The sequence below is a fragment of the Lactuca virosa genome, chromosome 4, assembly GCF_052849685.1.
Source record: "Lactuca virosa cultivar CGN04683 chromosome 4, Lactuca_virosa_CGN04683_v6, whole genome shotgun sequence".
Classification (NCBI taxonomy): domain Eukaryota; kingdom Viridiplantae; phylum Streptophyta; class Magnoliopsida; order Asterales; family Asteraceae; genus Lactuca; species Lactuca virosa.
In genome coordinates, this window is record NC_136429.1 from 55,887,677 (window position 1) to 55,909,970 (window position 22,294).

The 22,294-nt window shown below is 41.0% G+C and overlaps 1 protein-coding gene across 3 annotated transcripts; it reads left to right on the forward strand.

The window, feature by feature from the left end:
- The first annotated feature begins 19,309 nt into the window (after nt 1–19,309).
- LOC145104323 (Prefoldin chaperone subunit family protein) lies at nt 19,310–22,271 on the forward strand. Of its 3 annotated transcripts, none has more exons than XM_079041588.1 (10): nt 19,310–19,525; nt 20,027–20,120; nt 20,383–20,625; nt 20,718–20,777; nt 20,846–21,013; nt 21,093–21,326; nt 21,546–21,579; nt 21,696–21,823; nt 21,912–21,941; nt 22,010–22,271. In XM_079041588.1, the coding sequence occupies exons 2-10, from the start codon at nt 20,118–20,120 to the stop codon at nt 22,121–22,123; spliced, it is 1,014 nt and encodes a 337-aa protein (XP_078897714.1). In that variant the 5' UTR covers nt 19,310–19,525; nt 20,027–20,117; the 3' UTR covers nt 22,124–22,271. The 3 variants fall into 3 exon arrangements, with proteins under 3 accessions (XP_078897714.1, XP_078897716.1, XP_078897715.1); XM_079041590.1 differs by having other exon boundaries at nt 21,653–21,823; nt 22,010–22,134; XM_079041589.1 differs by lacking the exon at nt 20,027–20,120 and having other exon boundaries at nt 19,311–19,525; nt 21,690–21,823.
- Nucleotides 22,272–22,294: the final 23 nt, after the last annotated feature.

Sequence of the window (22,294 nt, forward strand, 5' to 3'; positions counted from 1 at the left end):
GAATCTAGGAGTTTCAAAACCAATTAAAACCTAATAATTTATTTCGTTTTTCACGGTGGAAATTGGTGAATCGTCATTCACCTACCTTTAAATATATTATAGCTTGGATTACGACATCCCTCTTTTAAGTTATAAAATATTGTGTTGGGTCCTAGCCTTAATATTACATTTGGGTGTCTTATTAAGGACTATCTTTATCTAATCTAAACTTGTCTTTCTTCCTTTCAGATGTCTTCCAACAATGTTGCTTCTGGCTCAAACCCTACCGGCTCCTTCTCTCTCATGAACCTTTGTGGGAGAGTCATCTTCGATGGATCCAACTTTATGGATTGGATCAGGAACATCAGGATGGTCACTCGGTATGAGGACAAGGAATATGTCCTTGACAAGGAGCTTAAGGAACTTGATGAGTCATCTGCTACTCCTGAGGAGATCGCTGAATACCAGGCACATGACAGAGATGCTACCAAAGTGGCATGTATCATGTTGGCCACAATGACAGCCGAGCTCCAAAAGTCCTATGAGGACTTCTACCCTTTTGAGATGCACCAGGACTTGATGGACCGCTACTATCAGAGTGCTCGTCAAGAGCGGTATGAAATCATCTCCTCCATGATAACAACCAGGATGAAGGATGGTGAACCCATCACGGGCCACATGCAGAAAATGCAAAGGTATGTGGACCGTTTGCTGAAACTGAATGTGAACTTCCCAGAGGAGTTGGCAATTGATATCATTTTGCACTCCCTACCTTCGTGTTATGATCAATTCTGCATGACATACCACATGAACAAAGAGGAAGTTACACTCAGCAAACTTCAAGGACTTTTGAAGACCGCAGAAAGTGGTCTTAAAGGTAAGTCGGTTGTTACTACTCCTACTCCTACCGTGGCCCCTGTCTTGGCAATCGAGCAAGGCAAAGGAAAGAAGAGGAAGAGCCCTTCGAAGGGTGCCAAGGGAAAGTCCATTGATGGCTCCTCTTCAAGTGGAACCAAGAAAGGTTTCGACACTCCTTCTGCTAACCCTAAAGAGGCTGAATGCTTCTATTGCCATGAAAAGTCACACTGGAAGCGAAACTGCCCAAAGTACCAGCAAGATGTTAAGGATGGGAAAGTAAAACCCAACCATGCAGGTATTTACACTATATTGTCTAATAACTCACCATATTCTAATTCTTGGGTGCTTGATACAGGTTGTGGTATTCACATATGTTGTGATTTGCAGGGACTAAGAAGAAGTGAGAATGTGGAGCATGGGAAGATAAACTTGATCATGGGAAATAGGAAAGTTACACCTGTCACCAAGATTGGAGTTTATTCTTTGTTGCTAAGTAGTGGGTTAACATTAGATTTGAATAAATGTTGTTATTCGCCTGAAATGGCAAGAAATATTATTTCCTTTCATGGTTTGTACAAACAAGGTTTTACCTTTTCGTTTGATAATGAAAGTGGTGGTATTAATGCTTTCTTTAATAATGCTCTTTATTTTAAAGCATTACCTTGTGATGGTGTGTATGAAACTGTGTCGGTTGTAGATAACCTAGGAAATAATGTGTTGTGTATCGATACTTCCACTAGCTTGGATAAAGCATCATTATGGCATTGTCGTCTTGGACATGTAAGCAAGAAACGCATAGGCCAACTCCAAAAGGATGGAGTACTGGATTCATTTGAACTAAAGTCAGATGATAGTTGTGAATCGTGTTTACTTGGGAAAATGACAAAGTCACCCTTCACTGGTACTTGTGCTAGGGGTGAGGGTTTGTTGGACCTCATACATACTGATGTGTGTGGACCCTTCATAACCGCCACAAGAGATGCTAACCACTTCTATGTGACTTTTACTGATGATTTTAGTAGATATGGATATGTCTACTTAATCAAGCATAAGTCAGAGACCTTTGAAAGATTCAAAGAGTTTAAACAGGAAGTGGAGAATCAGTTGGGCAGGAACATTAAGATGTTTCGATCCGATCGAGGTGGTGAGTATCTTAGTACAGAGTTCCTTGACTATATTAAGGAATGTGGGATTATCTCACAATTGACACCTCCCAGGACACCACAGCTTAATGGTGTGGCTGAGAGGCGCAATCGAACCTTGTTGGATATGGTTCGTTCCATGATGATTCGAGCTTCGCTACCAATCTCACTCTGGGGGTATGCCTTAGAAACTGCCGCCCATATCCTTAATCTAGTCCCTACCAAAAAGGTTGCCAAAAAACCTCATGAGATGTGGAATGGAAAAGTTTCTAATCTGGACCACATCAAGATTTGGGGTTGCGAGGCTTTTGTGAGGCGCGATTCTCACGATAAGCTCGAACCTCGAAGTGAGAGGTGTATTTTCATCGGCTACCCACAGAGATCCTTTGGTTACCTCTTCTACAGACCTAGTGATAATGTGGTCTTTGTAGCAAGGAGAGGAGTCTTTCGCGAGAGAGAGAATTCATGAGCCAAGGAAACAGTGGGAGGCAAATTGACCTTGAAGAAATTCAAGAGTCAAGTGGTGAAGGAACCTCAAACCCTAGCAATCAACCTGAGGAGGAAACTCCTGTTCATCCAACAGAAGAGTCTGTACCTCTGAGGCGTTCCACGAGAGTTAGGAATGCACCTGAGCATTACTATGGTTTCCATATTACTGTGGAAGGTGATACACTTATCAGTGATAACACACTGGTAAGTATGGATGAACCTAACAGCTACACGGAAGCCATGGCAGGCCCTGAGGCTGCTAAATGGAAAGAGGCTATGGACAGCGAGATACAGTCCATGTATGACAATAAAGTTTGGAACTTGGTTGACAATGTACCAGGTCGTAAGACAGTCGGGTGCAAATGGATCTTCAAGAAGAAGACCGACATGGATGGTAATGTACACACTTATAAGGCACGACTGGTTGCAAAGGGCTTTTCTCAAACTCCGGGAGTTGATTATGATGAGACCTTTTCATCAGTAGCGAAGATTAAGTCTATTAGGGTTATGCTAGCCATTGCTGCATTTCATGACTATGAAATATGGAAAATGGATGTCAAAACCGCTTTCCTTAATGGAAAGTTGGCTGAGGATGTTTACATGAGTCAGCCAGAGGGTTTTGTCAGTGCAGAGTACCCTAATAGAGTGTGTAAGCTTGAGAAATCCATCTATGGATTAAAGCAAGCACCTCGTAGATGGAATCTTTGTTTCGATGAGAAATTCAAAGAGTTTGGCTTTTCGAGGAGTGAAGATGAATCTTGTGTATATGTCAAGGCTAGTGGGAGTATAGTCAGCTTTTTGGTATTGTATGTGGATGACATACTACTCATAAGAAATGACATCCCAACTCTGCAGGAAGTAAAGTCCTGGCTTGGGAAGTGTTTCGCTATGAAGGACCTTGGTGAAGCTGCCTATATCCTAGGGATAAGGATTTTGAGAGACAGGAGTAAAAGACTAATTGGACTTAGTCAGAGTACCTACCTGGATAAGGTGCTGAATAGATTCAGCATGCAGAATTCCAAGAAAGGAGAGTTACCAATCCAGAGTAACGCCAGACTGAGTAAGACTCAGAGCCCGAGTACAGAGGATGAGATAGCTGAGATGAATCGAGTACCTTATGCTTCCGTTGTAGGCTCGATCATGTATGTTATGACTTGTACTCGTCCTAATGTCGCCTTTGCATTGAGCATGGTCAGCAGATATCAGGGGAACCCTGGCAAGGCTCACTAGACTGCGGTAAAGAACATTCTCAAGTACCTGCGGAGGACTAAGGACTGGGTCCTTACCCTTGGTGGGAGTGATGACTTAAGAGTATTAGGGTATAGTGATGCTAGCTTCCAGACTGATAGGGATAATTTCCGCTCTCAGTCAGGCTGGGTCTTTACCTTAAACGGAGGAGCAATTACTTGGAAAAGTTCCAAACAGGAGACAGTGGCTGATTCAACTTGCGGATCAGAGTATATAGCGGCAAGCGAGGCAGCAAATGAGGCTATATGGCTAAAGAACTTCATTGGAGACCTTGGAGTTGTACCAGCTATAAAGGAGCCTATAGAGATTTTCTGTGATAGTGAAAGTGCAGTTGCCTTAGCCAAGGAACCAAGGGATCACGGGAGATCCAGACACATCGACAGAAAATACCATTTCATCAGACATTGAATAGAAGAAGGAATCCTCGTCACAAAGAGGGTATCATCGGATTAAAACCTGGCAGATCCCCTCACGAAGGGACTGGGTAGGTTTAAGCATCTCCAGCATGTGAGGCGCATAGGGCTGAAGGATGATATTAGTTTTAGTAGTTAGATAGCTTTGAAATGTGTAAAGTGTAATTGACATTTGATGATGAATAAAAATTGTTGTTTATTTATGAGTAAAGTGTTGCTATCTTTTGTCAATCGTTTACTATCGTTTCATTTTACATGTTTTGACTTCCAGAATAATTATGTTATTGTATTTCATATTATTCAAATTCTCCACAGTCGGTCATATGTAGGAAGTAGATATGAATCAAGGCTGTCATGAGTTGGCCTGTAGATGTCCAAGGTACTGGACATAGCAAAGTGTTGCTACAACACTCATGAGTGCTCATAAGTTCTGAGTATTGGATTCAACCCACGCTCGCTGGTATCACTTCATGGAATTTATCTCGAGTGATCGCGAGACGGTAATATCATATAAGTCTTCAAACCTAGAGATATGACTTGTTGCCTATGAGTTGGTTATACATTGATTGTACGAAAACGCATTCGTAACTCGATGTTATAAAACGTGCCTTTGTGTATGATTCAACAAGTAGTAGAACAAGCATATGAGTCGAAGTTTATCTGTTCCCTCTTGGATTAGAAGCGATATTTGGGCCCCTCGATGATTTTGTGTTGACCCATGTATCGGGCCCGGTCATAACTAAGTTGATGTGTTTAATTAAGTTCTATGTCAAACAAATCGGAAATCGGGAAACAGACTGCTGGACAATAAGTAAGACATTGTTCCATGTATTTTTCCGGCTGATATCTAGAACATAGGATTATATGATCACTTATCTTAAATGGCGTATCATCGTCATCTCAGTTCCGCGAGACCTTGAAAGAGCTACGATTGCTGATCGGTTCCTGAAGTCATTCTTGCAGTTATAGTTATTAGACTTATCCAAGTGCGAGACTGTTGGATTATGTGTCTAAGTTCATAACTATTCCTGGAATGTACTTGACCCGGTTGGCATGGTCCATTTGGGTTGCATGGCATTGCAATACTTGGATAGACCAAAATGAGAGAAAGGACACTTAAGGTATATTAATATATTATAAGTTCTAATATATTAATAATATTATTTAATTAGTATTGATCAAAGAATTAATTTGGAATTAATTAAGTGATCAAAAAGAGACTAATTAAATATATGGGGTTGATTGTGTAAATCATCTATTATTGTATAGTGGGCTATTGATCCATGGTTTGTATGGATTGGGTTAAAACCCATAAGTTGCTCCATGGATAATCCATGGAGGTTACAAACCCATGGATCATGGAATATGGAAAGCCATGACAATTAGGGTTTACATGGTGTAACCCTACTTGAGTCACAACTATATAAAGACCCCTAGTCTAGCAAAATCAGCACTACTACTTGTACAAGATAGAGGGCAATCCGATTTTGAGGTTTAGTGAACTTCTCAAAAGGTTATTCCAAGTGTTGTAGTATTGTGTGAGACATTTGAGGCATCACACTTGAGGTGCTAGGCTCACAAGGTTCTCAAGGAATCCAAACTACAAAAGGTATGTTCTTCTTCTAGCATTTATGTTTAAAAGTTCCCCATGCTATGCTAGATAGGTTAAGAACCTTGGAAAATCAATTTTGCATGTATCATAGTAAAACATAGATCCAAGGTTTCTAGGGTTGCATGTACACCTTAGGAGTGTTAGAATGCTCAAATCCCTTCATATACATATATGATGCACACTAAGCAACTATAGTAATGATGTCAATTTCATATAAGAAGTCGTACTAGGCTATCAGGCATCATACATCAGGCAATTCTATCATGCAATTCCTGAAGATCCTTAGTGTATTACTAGCATGCAGTTTTATCATAATCATCATGAACTAATAACAGTCTGGGCAACTTGGGGTATACTTTTTGCTCCGGTTGATCATACACATCGCGTCCTTCTATGATTACTTTTGAAAACAATTTATTTTAAAGCAATTTTGAAAACAATTTTGGAATTTATTTTGAAAACCTTTACAGATCCTTAGTTTTGAGTCTGGATTCACACGAATGCTCATCTAATTCCCTCAAACCAGAGCTCTAATACCAACTTGTAACATCCCAAAAACACGATAAAATTCTTCATTTTTAATTTAAAGGAAATCATTGTTTTCAAGTAAGCCCATATCAAAATCAAGTATCAGAATACAAATATTCCCAAAATCAATGTATCATAAACCTCTAAATCTAACACCGAAGGATGTGTACGATCACAAATTCGCCTTTCCCCGGTCCTCTAAAGTACCTGAAACATAAACTTAAACTGTAAGCCAAAGCTTAGTGAGTTCCACCATGGTACCACACATAACCATACAAATAACAACATGCATACATGAGCCTTCAGCCTGGCTGGACCGTTACACCGGGCCTACAGCCTATCTAGACTGCTCTCCGAGCCTTCAACATGACTAGATTGTCGCACAGGGCCTACAACCTATCTAGACCGCTCTCCGGGCTTTTGGCCTGATTGGACCGCCTTGCAGGCCTTCAGTCTATCCGGACCACCCTGGGTATCTTGGCCTTCAGCACAAAGCAGGACCACCTCAACCCAACCGACCATGCCACATTAACATATATCATAACAATCAATAACCAGCAAATATAGGTACTCCTACAGGTTTACCAGTCTAACACATATCCAAAAATACAGGTAATCATACATTTCTACCAGTCTAACGCATATCAATAATCATCAGGTAATCATACAGATCTACCATATACTCAACATGACATCTATCAATATACCAGGATATCAAATCCAGTGGGCCAGCCTTGGTACCTTCAACCCACAAGTACACTGAGGAAAACATACCTCTCAGTTTGAAAAGATCGTTGAACAGAATATTCATTGGAACATGACAAATCTTAACTTATAATCAAAATACCCAAAATAGCCTTAGGTCAAACTTGGTCAAACCCTGGTCAAAGTCAAAAGTCAAAAAGTAAACCGAGTCAACTCAGCTGAGTACGCTAGGCATACTCAGCTTGTACGCGGGGCGTACTTGGGCATTGACCAAAAGCGGGGGTTTGACTGCGTACGCGCATCGAACCACTTGGTATACCTAGCGTACACGCCTGGCTCTTTTCCATCTCATTAAGAGCTTAATGCTTAATCCCTTACGTCCAAATTACAGATCTAGACCCCAAATGTTGTCCTTGACCATAAACTTTCCAAGTTTACGGTCTTGCATGGCCATTAAGTTTTAAACACCAATAACACTAACCTCTTAACCCATTAAGACATCCAAACTCATGCATGGAAGGGAAATAATGACCAAGACCACATTTTTATGCTTCTAAACACTTCAAAACGTCTGAAAGGACAGCTTACATGGATTGGAGTAGCTCATACTCAAAATACCAAACTATTGGGATCAAAAGAGCACAAACTTCATGGCCAAGCTAGATCTAAGCATAGCTTCAACAAGTTTAGATCTTTTTACCTTCAAAGAGTGTCCAAAGATGGTGTGATCCTGGATCCAAGGTGCTCCACACTTCTAGGGTGATCTCTTTTTCCTTCCTCCTTCAGGTTCACCAAAACACACACACACACACACCAAGATCAAAATGTCCTAAAAAGGGATTAAGGGTTGCTAGAGTGTAACATCCCAAAATTTAAGGCCAAAAATTTCATTTTTAAATAAGTTGTTATAAAACCATAAGTATAAAAACATCCATAATAACATCTCATGTCAAAACCAAAGTGTCAATAATCAAACGTGTTTTCATAAAATAATATCAGAGTGTAATCCCAAAGATCTCATGTGCGGAAAAACATAGTGTGATGCGCTGCGATCGAGCTGGCTCCTTTCATTTGAAAACGAAGTACCTGAAACCAAAACTGAAAACCGTAAGCACGAAGCTTAGTGAGTTCCCCCATCATACCACATACTATACCAAACACATACTGCCAGGCAATTCTGGGGTGCCCGCCCTACCCTGCCAGGCAATTCTAGGGTGCCCGACCTACCCATGTCAAGCATTTCTGGGGTGCTCTACCTACCCTGTCAGGCCATTCTGGGGTGCCCGACCTACCCATGTCAAGCATTTCTGGGGTGCTCGACCCACCCTGCCAGGCCATTCTGGTGTGCCTAACCTACCCTCCGGTTTATCTCAACCGGCTACGAGGACTATTTCACCCCTACCCCTACCACATAACAACATAACAAAAACATATTGTCAGGCATATCTGGGGTGCCCAACCTACCCTTCGGTCCTAACGACCGTAACACGGAGACTACTCCCCTCCTACTACCACTATCACATAACAACATAGCATACTAGCACATAACACATAACAGATAGCAGCATACCAGACAATTATCACAAAGACAATCATCTCAACTATAATCAACTTCTAGTGGACTGGCATTGGTGCCTTCGACCCACTTCTACTGGAAGGTAACTCACCTCACACTGCTGAAGTCCCGTAGACAAAACTCTAGCTGCTGGATGACAGCTTCCCGAACTGTCAATATTAAAACAACACCCAATTAATAGTTAGGTTCCAACATAAAAATCATAAGTCCATGCTTGGGGTAAAAGACTGATTTACCCCTATCTTAGTTTGATTCGAATCAAGGTCCAATCCAAAGGTCTAAAAGTTAAACTATGAATCAAAGCCCAACATATGGCCCAATTTTCCAAATTGGGCCCAAACCTTTATATGGTCTTATTCTAAGGCCCAACCATTTAGTCCAGTCCAACATTTGGCATTTCTAATGGCCCAATACCTCATAATCATGAAGACCCAATTATGGCCCACCTATAGCCTAATTTTCCAAATTGGGCCCAAACCCTCATATGAGCCTTACCCTAAAGCTCATTCATATATTCTTAGTCCATAAATTTGTTCTTGAATGGCCCATTATTAGCCCAATCACCAAAACCCAATGGAAAGGCCCAACTTAAGGCCCAAGCAAGATTAGGGTTTTTACATAAAATGTCGATTAGGGTTAAGTGTTTCTTACTTAACCCATTAAGGACTTAATCCATTAAGTCCAATATTGCCTTAGATTTATTGCAAATGATTATTAATTAATTGTTTTAAGTTTAGCAAATTATTCTAGTGCGGGTCCCGATCAATCCCCAAAATTAGGGTTTCATGACATTAGGGTTTTCCAAACCCTAATTAGGGTTTCCAACCCAAATACTAGCCCATTAGTTACATTGTTAAGCTTTTAGATCACTTTGGGCTTCATTGGGCCCATTAGGGTTTCATTAGGCCCACTAGGGTTTCATGAGTTGGGCACCACCCACTACCACCTCAAGTAGTGGTGGTCAATGGCGGCTAACGGCGGCGGCCACCACCTCACGATGGTGGTTATGGTTCTAGTCCAATTGTGTCCAAGCAATCCAAACACAACTACGCACACCGCCACCCAACACAGCGGCTGGTGGCGGCAGCCACCACCTCACGGTGGTGGTTATGAGTTTCTTTTCATTATTCCTTTACCAATTACAACATACAACACAAAAAAAACCGATTAAACACACACACACACACACACACAACCACCCTCTTGGTGGTCGGCGGTGGCAAATGGTGGCAGCCACCACCTCACGGTGGTGGTGGTTGTTGTCCTCGTGAATTCCCACCAAACATCACTACATACATCACACACACAAACTGTTTTCATTCGCAAAAGAACCCATCCACCCACCTGGTGGCGTACGGCGATGGCAGCATCACGGGAAGGCGGCAGAAGCTGCGTTGATGGCGGTAATGGGACAGCCGACGATAGTGGCGGCGAATGGGGTAGAAGAAGGAGCGAAGAGGGTGGGTAACTCCCACCGGAAACTGCCGCAACGACGACAACCCACAAACGAGTCCCCTCCGGTCACCCACTGCCATTGCGGCTGATGGTGGCGATAAAGCGGTGGCCATCGGCAACAAAACAAAATGAAGAAAGGAAAAGAATGGCGACAGCGAACGACAGCCACAGTTGCGCCTACAGCCGGCGGCAGCAACACGAACAGCGACGATCTCGACTACAATGACGCCTCAACGGTGGTTTCATGGTGGCTAGAAGGTGGCGGTCGGAAGCTTGGAGGTACAAGGGTGGTGCGGCGCCGGAAGGGTGGCAGCTGATGCATCCCTCTTTAGGGTTAGGGTGTGTACCGAGGGTGACGGGTTTAAATACCCCGATCCCCACAACTTGTTTCCATAATGATAAAAAATGGTCCCTCCTTCCCCCATTTTTTTCAAAATGAATCCTTATTTTACCTTTTTAACCCCAGCCATCTAAAATCCCTTCAAATTAAGTCCAACATTTTACCAAGCAGCCCCCCCCCCCCCCCCTTCAATAAAACCTTTTCAACTTATGTCCAAAATTTACCCTTTAGCCCTCAACATTCTAAATTCATTTCAATTTAGGTCCAATGATCAAACTTCAGCCATGTTAACATTTTTAGTCCCTCCTCCTCTCATTCTTTTCAACTTAAGTTTCAATAACTACCACGAAGCCCCCGTCTTCATAAATATTTACAACCTGAATCCGGATTTTACACTTTTAAACCCCAATCTCTAAAATTGTGACAATTAGCTCCTCGAGACCAACACCTTGCTATATAATTATGGATTTTAGGGCAACAATTCATATTAATTTTATCTATTTATTTATTTACTAAACGGGGTGTTACAACTCTCCCCCACTTAAATTAGATTTCGTCCTCAAAATCATCCCTTACCATTACTGTCATGCGAAACCACTCAAGTTACATGGCTATAATCCCGGGCACACCCTAGCGTTCCGAGGGTAACCATGACCAACCTTCGTACGACCCTAAAATCCGCAAATGAACGAATTCCTTGGAACAAGATCACATCTACTCTGTCTGGAATCTGCAGTCTCGAGGTGGTCTGACTCCCTGGCAGACCACCCATGTTGAGCTTTACCAAGCTTAATCTTCCTCGAGTGACCGACCAATGCATACTTTCCGCCCTGATTATCCCGACGCTACCATTAGAAACAAAACCACTGACCATAGTCAACAATAGAGCACTTATTCTTGACAGAAGGCTCAAATCAACTACTCTTAGATTATTTAATCCCACTGTGAGTGACTTAGCATAACCGAAGCAATCTGTTATTATGTCCGTACTTGCAACCCAAACCACAAACACTATTACTGCCCAAATGTTGAAACTGTCCGAACACTGAACTGCCTGCAGTAGTATGCTGCCACATGGCTGCTTTCCAAAATCTATTGAGACCTTCCGGGTCTCCAACCAATTGGGTCCATGCGTCAAATCCTGTCGTCATCAAACCCAAGGCTAAAAGTGATTGTTACCTGACCAATGGTAGCCTTATATCACAAGCAATCTTATACGGTCCATTACTTCCCTGATCCCATAACTGTAGTGACGTTCCTACAGTCTTATCACTGGCTCAACCAGGTCTAATCCCTCTAGGAAATCCATAAACCAATCCGTGGATTTGTCACGCCCTCACTGCTACACCCGAACTGGTGGGTACTATTGTTCCTTCCGCGTCCTAACAACGCGCTCATGCTATCTACCAACCTAGTGAATGCTATGGCTACACCCACAAACTTACAACACTCTATCACTATCTAACAACCTCATGAATGCTACGTCTACACCCACAAACTTACAACATTCTAGCACTATCTGACCGCTAGCGAATGCTACGGCTACCCCCATAGTCTTACAACACTTTCCATACTATCTGACTGTTAGTGAATGCTACAGCTACCCCCGTAGTCTTACAACACTTTCCATACGGGGTCGAACACGCACTCGACCTAACACTCAACTGAACTTGAGTCCTAACTGGAGCCCTAACATGGTTCCCGAAACCTGCTGTCTGATGCCAAGGAAAAGCATGAACCAAACGTTGGAACGTTTTCTGAACTCCCAACTCACCCAATCCTCAACCTAGACGGCCACTCGACCGCCTTTCCCCCTGACGGGGATGCAAAACTCATCCTAGTTTCACACCAATTTCTATTCTTGAGTACCTGATCGATTCTCCCCCACTTGGATTCGACTAAGTCTTCACGGTACGTGAGAATTGAAGGATTCCCAATCCTTCTTACTTCCTAATAGTCCACTGTCGACAATCTGAGCCTACCAATGCTAACGATCAATTACCAGTCAAACCTTAAGATCGCCCATCCTCTGATCATGAAGAGTACTCTTGAAATCTGGTCCAGTCTGACACCTCAGTCCACCTCTCATGCTAACAACTGGAGGCCTTAATCTTCCCCCTGGCTGGCGAATTCTCGTTCCCACTTCCAATCTTGCAGCACCACTGAACTCTAACCAGATAAGGCCCATGCATAAGTACAATTCTCTTGGACATCCAATGACCTAACCACTGAACGCTGACTTCACTGAAGAACTATCGCTCTAACCCTGACCGAATATCCTCTAAATAATAATCCTGCACAGATCCCGACAAAGATCTGGAATGATAACGGTACACGCGGAACCCACTCCGCAAGATGCATCCCTCTGTGGGTTCATCAAGGACTTTTCGGCATGCAGGATGGCATATATGATCCTTGATAACCCAGACACTAGCAGAAAACCGACCCGAGATCTGACTTATCCAAACTCACTCACAATTCTAAAGCAATACATATTCCCAAAATCCATCTAGTAGCAGTCGAAGATGACATGCCCGCAACATCTGTAGGAATACTGATCACCTTCTGCTGACATGATCAACCCTGCCACACCTGTAGCAGCCTAAACCCTTGGAGCGACAAACTCCCTTGTGCACTTTCCCGTACGTGCTGCACTGACTCCGGCCCTGCTGGCCTTTCACCCGATGATCAGAAGTCATGGGTCTCTTCTCGGGACCCTCTACTATATGCACCTGGCATGACCCTCTCTTCCCAGGGTGTTTCAAATCGATCTCGCATTTGCAAACTCTTGAATTCATGTCCTTCCGGGTCTAACACCCTGTCACGCTCACTAGCTCACTTACCAATAGCTAAGCTGCAACAACTGGAACATCCTCTGTCCCCAAACCGGGTCACAACCTCCTCCCCGAAGCTTCTCAGATTCTCCATGACTCTCACCGATTCGATTATGGATACTGTGCTTTCAGTAGTACGGGCCCAATACTACCTTCCACACCTATCCATACTTTCCTCAGTAATCCTCCCAAATACTCCAAGTCACTTCCTCAAACTGATGCACCCAAGTCTCACTAATCCTCGCTACTAACCCACTTAAACATATCCTAGGCTTTCCTAGGTTCCCAAACCCACCCAGTCCTCAGCTGCTGAAAGATTCCCAGTGTTGTCAACCAACTACCTCATGAATATAGCCACATGCAATAGAGATCAGATAATCCTTTGAGTAAAAGACCCATCCCTAGAACGGTTGGACTCAAACAAGAGATGCGCAATATGGTCAAATCTATCACTCTAAGATTATCCAGCATGTGCCACATGTGACTTAGCATATTTACTTAATAGCTAGCTCACATTACTAAGAGTCCCACAAAGCACAAAGCAAGCAGCATTCAGACAATGGAAAATCTAACCAACATATTCCAATCAAATCATTCTATCCTCTTATCAGGAATCTATACTGGCATGAGATTCTAAGGCTCATACAATCAGGCATAACCTAAACAGACTATCCTATCACTGACTGATCAGTACTATCATGCAGCTCATCAAGCTCATACAACAGGCATATAAGGCATCTTTCTAGATCCTTAGCCCTAATCTAACATGCAGTTCTCATAATCATATCATATCATAACATAACATGTATGGGTATCTTGGGGAAAACTTACTTGAGCTCGGCTGATTACACGCATCACACACCCTGTTCTTTTCAAAGTTCTTTTCTCTTTTCAAATTCTTTTCAAACTTCTTTTTATAAAATGATTTTACTTTTCAAAATTTTCATGCCAAGTCCTTAGTTTGAGTCCAGACACACCCGAGAGTGTGCCCGAATCCCTCAAACCAAGGCTCTGATACCAACTTGTAATATCCCAAAATTCAAGGCCAAAAATTTCATTTTTAAATAAGTTGTTATAAAACCATAAGTATAAAAACATCCATAATAACATCTCATGTCAAAATGAAAGTGTCAATAATCAAATGTGTTATCATAAAATAATATCAGAGTGTAATCCCAAAGATCTCATGTGTGGAAAAACATAGTGTGGCGCTGCGATCGAGCTGGCTCCTTTCATTTGAAAACGAAGTACCTGAAACCAAAACTGAAAACCGTAAGCACGAAGCTTAGTGAGTTCCCCCATCATACCACATACTATACCAAACACATACTGCCAGGCAATTCTGGGGTGCCCGCCCTACCCTGCCAGGCAATTCTAGGGTGCCCGACCTACCCATGTCAAGCATTTCTGGGGTGCTCTACCTACCCTGTCAGGCCATTCTGGGGTGCCCGACCTACCCATGTCAAGCATTTCTGGGGTGCTCGACCCACCTTATCAGCCCATTATGGGGTGCCTGACCTACCCTCCAGTTTATCTCAACCGGCTACGGGGACTATTTCACCCCTACCACTACCACATAACAACATAACAAAAACATATTGTCAGGCTATCTGGGATGCCCAACCTACCCTTCGGTCCTAACGACCGTAACACGGAGACTACTCCCCTCCTAATACCACTATCACATAACAACATAGCATACTAGCACATAACACATAACAGATAGCGGCATACCAGACAATTATCACAAAGACAATCATCTCAACTATAATTAACTACTAGTGGGCCGACATTGGTGCCTTCGACCCACTTCTACTGGAAGGTAACTCACCTCACACTGTTGAAGTCTCGTAGACAAAACTCTAGCTGCTGGATGACAGCTTCCCGAACTGTCAATATCAAAACAACACCCAATTCATAATTGGGTTCCAACATAAAAATCATAAGTCTATGCTTGGGGTAAAAGACTGCTTTACCCCTATCTTAGCTTGATTCGACTCAAGGCCCAGTCCAAAGGCCCAAAAGTTAAACTATGAATCAAAGCCCAACATATGGCCCAATTTTCCAAATTGGGCCCAAACCTTTACATGATCTTATTCTAAGGCCCAACCATTTAGTCCAGTCCAACATTTGGCATTTCTAATGGCCCAATACCTCATAATCATGAAGGCCCAATTATGGCCCACCTATAGCCTAATTTTCCAAATTGGGCCCAAACCCTCATATGAGCCTTACCCTAAAGCTCATTCATATATTCTTAGTCCATAAATTTGTTCTTGAATGGCCCATTATTAGCCCAATCACCAAAACCCAATGGAAAGGCCCAACTTAAGGCCCAAGCAAGATTAGGGTTTTTACATAAAATGTCGATTAGGGTTAAGTGTTTCTTACTTAACCCATTAAGGACTTAATCCATTAAGTCCAATATTGCCTTAGATTTATTGCAAATGATTATTAATTAATTGTTTTAAGTTTAGCAAATAATTCTAGTGCGGGTCCCGATCAATCCCCAAAATTAGGGTTTCATGACATTAGGGTTTTATAAACCCTAATTAGGGTTTCCAACCCAAATACTAGCCCATTAGTTACATGGTTAAGCTTTTAGATCACTTTGGGCTTCATTGGGCCCATTAGGGTTTCATTAGGCCCACTAGGGTTTCATGAGTTGGGCACCACCCACTACCAGCTCGGGTAGTGGTGGTCAATGGCGGCTCACGGCGGCGGCCACCACCTCACGGTGGTGGTTATGGTTTTAGTCCAATCGTGCCCAAGCACTCCAAAAGCAATCCAAACACAACTAAGCACACCGCAACCAACACGACGGCTGGTGGCGGCAGCCACCACCTCACGGTGGTGGTTATGAGTTTCTTTTCATTATTCCTTTACAAATTACAACATAGAACACAAAAAAACCAATTAAACACACACACACACACAGCCACCCTTGTGGTGGCCGGCGGTGGCAAATGGTGGCAGTCACCACCTCACGGTGGTGATGGTGGTTGTCCTCGTGAATTCCGGCCAAACATCACTACATACATCACACACACAAACTGTTTTCATTCGCAAAAGAACCCCGCCACCCACCTGGTGGCGTACGACGATGGTAGCATCACAGGAAGGTGGCAGAAGCTGCGTTGACGGCGGTAATCGGACAACCGCGATAGTGGCGACGAATGGGGTAGAAGAAGGAGTGAAGAGGGTGGGTAACTCCCACCGGAAATTGGCGCAACGACGACAACCCATAAACGAGTCCCCTCCGGTCACCCACTGCCATGGTGGCGATAAAGCGGTGGCCGTCGGCAGCAGAACGAAAGGAAGAAGGAAAAAGAATGGCGGCAGCGAACGACAGCCATAGTTGCGCCTACAGCCGACGGCAGCAACACGAACAACGACGATCCCGACTACAATGACGCCTCAACGGTGGCTTCACGGTGGCTAGAAGGTGGTGGCCAGAAGCTTGGAGGTACAAGGGTGGTGCGACGCCGGAAGGGTGGCGACTGGTGTATCCCCCTTTAGGGTTAGGGTTAGTACTGGGGGTGACGGGTTTAAATACCCCGATCCCCACAACTTGTTTCCATAATGACCAAAATGGTCCCTCCTCCCCCCCCCCATTTCTTTCAAAATAAATCCATATTTACCTTTTTAACCCCAGCCATCTAAAATCCCTTCAAATTAAGTCCAACATTTTACCAAGCAGCCCCCCCTCTTAATAAAACCTTTTCAACTTAGGTCCAAAATTTACCCTTTAGCCCTCAGAATTCTAAATTCTTTTCAATTTAGGTCTAATGATCAAACTTCAGCCATGTTAACATTTTTAGTCCCTCCTCCTCTCATTCTTTTCAACTTAAGTTCCAATAATTACCACGGAGCTCCTGTCTTCATAAATATTTACAACATGAATCCGAATTTTACACTTTTAACCCTCAATATCTAAAATTGTGACAATTAGCTCCTCGAGACCAACACCTTGCTATATAATTATGGATTTTAGGGCCACAATTCATATTAATTTTATCTATTTATTTATTTACTAAACGGGGTGTTACATAGAGGGTCAAAATGGGGCTGGAGGCTGATGAAGGGAATGAGACTTGGGACATTAAGATGTTTAAATAGGGTACAAACCCTAAAAATTAGGGTTTGGGATCCTGTAATGTACGCTATGTACGCTCAGCGTACGTGCCCCACACCCAAAAATTACAAAAATGCCACTATGGGCCATTTTGCAGCAACCTTTCACACAAAGGGCAAAAGTGCAATAGATTTTCATACTTGGGGTTAAAAATGGCAATACCTCGATATTAAGATGTTACAAACAATGTATGCTTTGAAAAAATAGATTAAATTGTAGAGCAATAGAAAGAAGAGAAAAGCAAGAAAGAGTATATGAAACAAATTAGAAAGAATAACTCACGAGACATGTTTGTCTGATGTAGTTGAGATTTATGTTTTATAGGTTCTGGTAGCGATCGTGGTACAAGAAGAGAAGGCAGGAGCACAAGGACAAGAAATAGATAGTAGGATATTATTTTCTATTTCCTTATTGTTCATTGTATGTAGTAGTTTTTTTTATAAACAGTGATTAACCTAAGACTTAAAGTGTTTTAATTTTAGCATAATTCTGCATCGTTAGATAAAAATATGATAATTCCTTTAGATTTATGTGTAGAAAATCGGCGTCGTTACAATTGATATTAGAGCCAAAGTTTAAGTGAATTAGGTTTGGTATGTCTATTCCTAATTTTAAACTATGGAAGATAGATGAGAAACAAAGATCATGAGTTGGTTTTGTGATAAACCATGCTAAGAGATGTAAGGTACGCGGATGAAGATATATGAAGATAAATAACCTGAAGCATATGAGTTTAGTAGATTGACTAACCAAGAGGGTTTGGGTCTAGAATGCAAAGAAAGAGAGAAAGGTCATTTTGTGAAATGACAAAAATGAACTCTCTAGTTAAAGAGATGCCAAAAGTATGTAAAAAAGAATGGCTTTACACATAATGGGTCGGTTCGGTTTTTCGACAGGTTTAAATATAACCCAACCTAAAACCGAAACCAAAATTTGCGGTTTTTGATTTCAGTACCCAAACCCGACGGTTTCTGTTTGGTTTTGATTTCATCGTTTTTTCAGTTTCTCGGTTTCCGGGTTCTATTTTGCTCACCCCTAAATTAATGATTATCATTGGCGTAATTTCCTATAAAATTTATCATATTCTCTTATGCACTATATAATCTTCTCCTCAACACTTGATCATTATCAAATATGTAATCGATCGACCTCTATTCAATTATGAAAGAATTATGGACATCAGACTTACATATGACCCCCTCCCCCGCAGACCAAGCATCTTAACTTATTTTATATATATATATATATATATATATATATATATATATATATATATATATATATAACTTACAATATCTTATTTAATTAACGAAATTCATGTGCAACATATGGGAATTCACTAGTTTGTTTGTTATTTTTTGGAACAACAAATATATTCTACTTCTAAACTATTCTTTTAAATCCACGTGTCTTCTAAAGCGGACTTGAAGGGCAATACATATGATACAGTTGGGCTATTGGCTAGTTAATTAATAATTTTAGTTGTAATGTTTGGTTACTGTAAAAAGCAAAAACCTAGAAACCCTAACCCTACTCCATCTTTGTGTCTCGACTCTCCATCTTTTGGTTATAGCAGAATTAAGGCATGTTTGAGATTGCTTCTCAAAATGCTTATTGGCATTTTAGAAAAACCGGAAATTATGTTGGAAAACCCATTCTTTTTACCTATAAAGTTACAATTTGGAAAACATTTTAAAATGCACTCCCAAACTCGAGTAAATTACTAAAATTGTCCCTATGGTTTGATTAAAACTGTACGTTTGGTCCTTAACTTTTATTTTGCACTCGAATCGTCCTTATGGTTTGATTTTGTTGTGTTTTTCGTCCCTATGGTTTGGTCAGAATTGCACGTTTGGTACCTAACTTTATGTATGCAAGGGATGACAAACGCAACAAAATCAAACCATAGGAACAATCCAAGTGTAAAATAAAAGCTAAGGACCAACCGTGCAATTTTGACCGATTTACTCTAAAAGAAAATATAACTGAGAGAAAAAAACCTCAATTTCCCTTTCTCTCATTCTCACTTCGACAGCCCCTTTCTCTTCTTCTCAGTTCTCGACGTCGACAGCTTCTCCCACCTCCGACGTTTCTCTTGGCGCCGGCTCCTCCCACCTCTGACCTCCGTCCAACCCCGCCCCGCCGTCCAGCGCTTTCCAGCGACACCCTGCCGGTGGAGCCCCTCCTCTCCGACAGAGTGCGACACCTCCGGTAAATCTCTCAGCGATTCTGTTATCGAGTTGGATTTTTTTGCTTGTTTAGAACCTCCATCATCGGCGCCACTGCATTTTTTTCCATTAGGGTTTATTCTTTTTTATTTTATAGTCTATAATCTCTGGTTTTTATTGAAGTTTTGGGAGATATGGGGTGAAGAAAATGAAATCAAATGATATCTGTTTAAATTTTTGGGCAAATTGACAGGGAAACATGATTATGTGCTTGCACTGATTTGTATTGAATTGAATTTGTTGTGGCTTGAAGGAATTCCAGATTATAATTGCACCCCCTTACGTATTATGAATATTAAGCCATGAAGTCTCTTTGCATCTGAAACTTCTACAGCTATTACATTTCGAATGCAAAATGGATATGGCTGTTCATAGTATTATATATGTAATAAGTTAGGATTCAAATGTATTTTTATAGATGTGTACTTAGTGAAAAGAATATGGTTTTGGAAGCATTAATGGTTTCAAGATTTGTTATAAATAGGTATGAGAAAGAAAGAAACAAGGAACTAGCAGCCAATTTGAAGATGGAACCTGTTCAAATGTTGTAGATGTTCTCATAGTTTTGTTCCACTATGGTGAATCATTTCATCTTACATGATGTATTTATATAAATCATTGATGTAACAAACAACCATGTAAAGATGTGGAAATAGCAATCTCAAAATTTGACATTATAAACAAACAAGTACATTACATTACCCTTTTGTTGATTCTTTTACAAATTGAAGACGGAGCTTGTTCAAATGTTGTACATTACCCTTTTATTGATTCCATTACCGATTTTTAATATTTGTTTTAAAAATGACCATATTACCCTTTAATTGATTCTTTTACAAGATTGGACACAATATTCAGAGGGAACAGGGTGGGTGGGCCATGGGAGAACCTGTGAAGGGAACAGTGACATCATTATCTTCAATATACTCACCTGAGGATGCCCAAAAAGCATCAGTACGTGTCCAAGAACAAATATCTGAACATCAAAAACAGGTTCAACAGCTCCAAGGCTTCCTCAATGACAACACAAACCTTGTCAATCTTGTTAAGAAGCTCCCTGATCAATTGCACCATGATATAATGGCAAGTCTTCTACACCTATAATCAATTTCTCATTTCATTCATAGTAATTTCAGTGTTTGTGAAAATGTGAATATTTGTGGCTTGTTTTTCAGGTTCCTTTTGGGAAGGCAGCGTTCTTTCCTGGAAAATTGATACATACTAATGAATTCCTGGTAATTTTGTAATTTGGGTGTTCATCAGTTCTCTCTGTTTAGAATTCATAATTATAAGTCATATACAGGTTCTATTAGGAGAAGGTTACTATGCTGATAGAACATCAAAACAAACAATTGAGATTCTGAAAAGAAGAGGAAAGGATCTAGAGTCACAAATTGAAAACCTTAATGCTGTGATAAAGGATCTCAAGTATGAGGCCTCCTTTTTTGATGAAACAGCTACTGAGGCTGCAGTAAGTCCTCTACCCTTAATTATGTTTTTTTAATATAGATCTTGATACAGAGTTATTAATGTATTCATTATATAAACAGGAGGGTGTTGTAGAAATAAGAGAAGACTATGTTGATGAAGTTTCTGATGAAGAAGAAAAGGACACACCAACACCAGGTGAAGATGATTTTGCTCGTATCTTATCCCGGATTGATGAACTTGAAAAAGAAGAAATGGAATCAGAAATGGCTGAAGAAGCTGAAGATGAAGATAAACCTGATTTAAGTCACCTTTTAAGTCATACACATATTGAACCTGAGATTATACATTCAGAGGTTAGATCTTGAGTTATTAAATAATAAGTAAAGTTGAGTAGCTAATCTTTCTTCATCTTTTCTTATTATGTTTGAATGATTTTAATTCCATTTTTATTAGAAGTGGCAATTCCAGTCTATTTATATGAAAAAATAAAAAGGTCAATTTGGTTTGTATTTTATTGATATGGGTCAAAAGTCAACTAGTTATTAATTAGTCTGTTTACTTGAAAACTGCAGCCAAAAGAGTCATCAGCTCTTCCTGTATCCAAAAGTGAGTCTGCTTTCTTTAAGATTTATGGTTGTATTGTATATTTTGACCCATTTGTCTGTTTGAATTTCATTAGTTTTCAAGATCATTGTGCTCAAAAGTTGTTTGTTCAGATTCAGATTCAGATTTAGATTTATCTTCAAATATAAAAGCTCCAACATCCAGTGCATCCAACAACACTCTTCCAAGAGCTGTAGAGCAAAAGAAATTGGAGAGTTTGCCCAATACACCTGTGTCCAAAAACGAGGTATAGTAGGAATCTTTGATTTGTTTGCCTGATGATGATGATGATGATATTAATTATGATAACAACTGGCATATGATATGTTTTGCAGGTTTTGAGCACTCGAAATGATAGTAGCAAGGTAAGTTTTGTGGAAATTCAAGCATCTTTAGTTTGTTTAATGATAATATGAAAATGTATGGTTTGCAGGCATTTACGGGTTCTATTGTGGAGCACACTCATAACACGGAGAAAAGTCAAACCAGTCAACCACCTACTCCTGCATCCAAACCAGTATCCAGATTCAAGATGCGAAAAAAGTAGTCACAAAAAGGATTTTGTTTATTTTCATGTATAAGCTAAACTAAAAGATTCTATTTACTGCTAATTCATTTAATGATGTACATTTTCTTTGTTAAGCATTAGATTAGATGAATTGAATTGATTAATGCAATGGAGTATGTTTTTTTTTTTTTTTTTACAAGTAAAAATAGA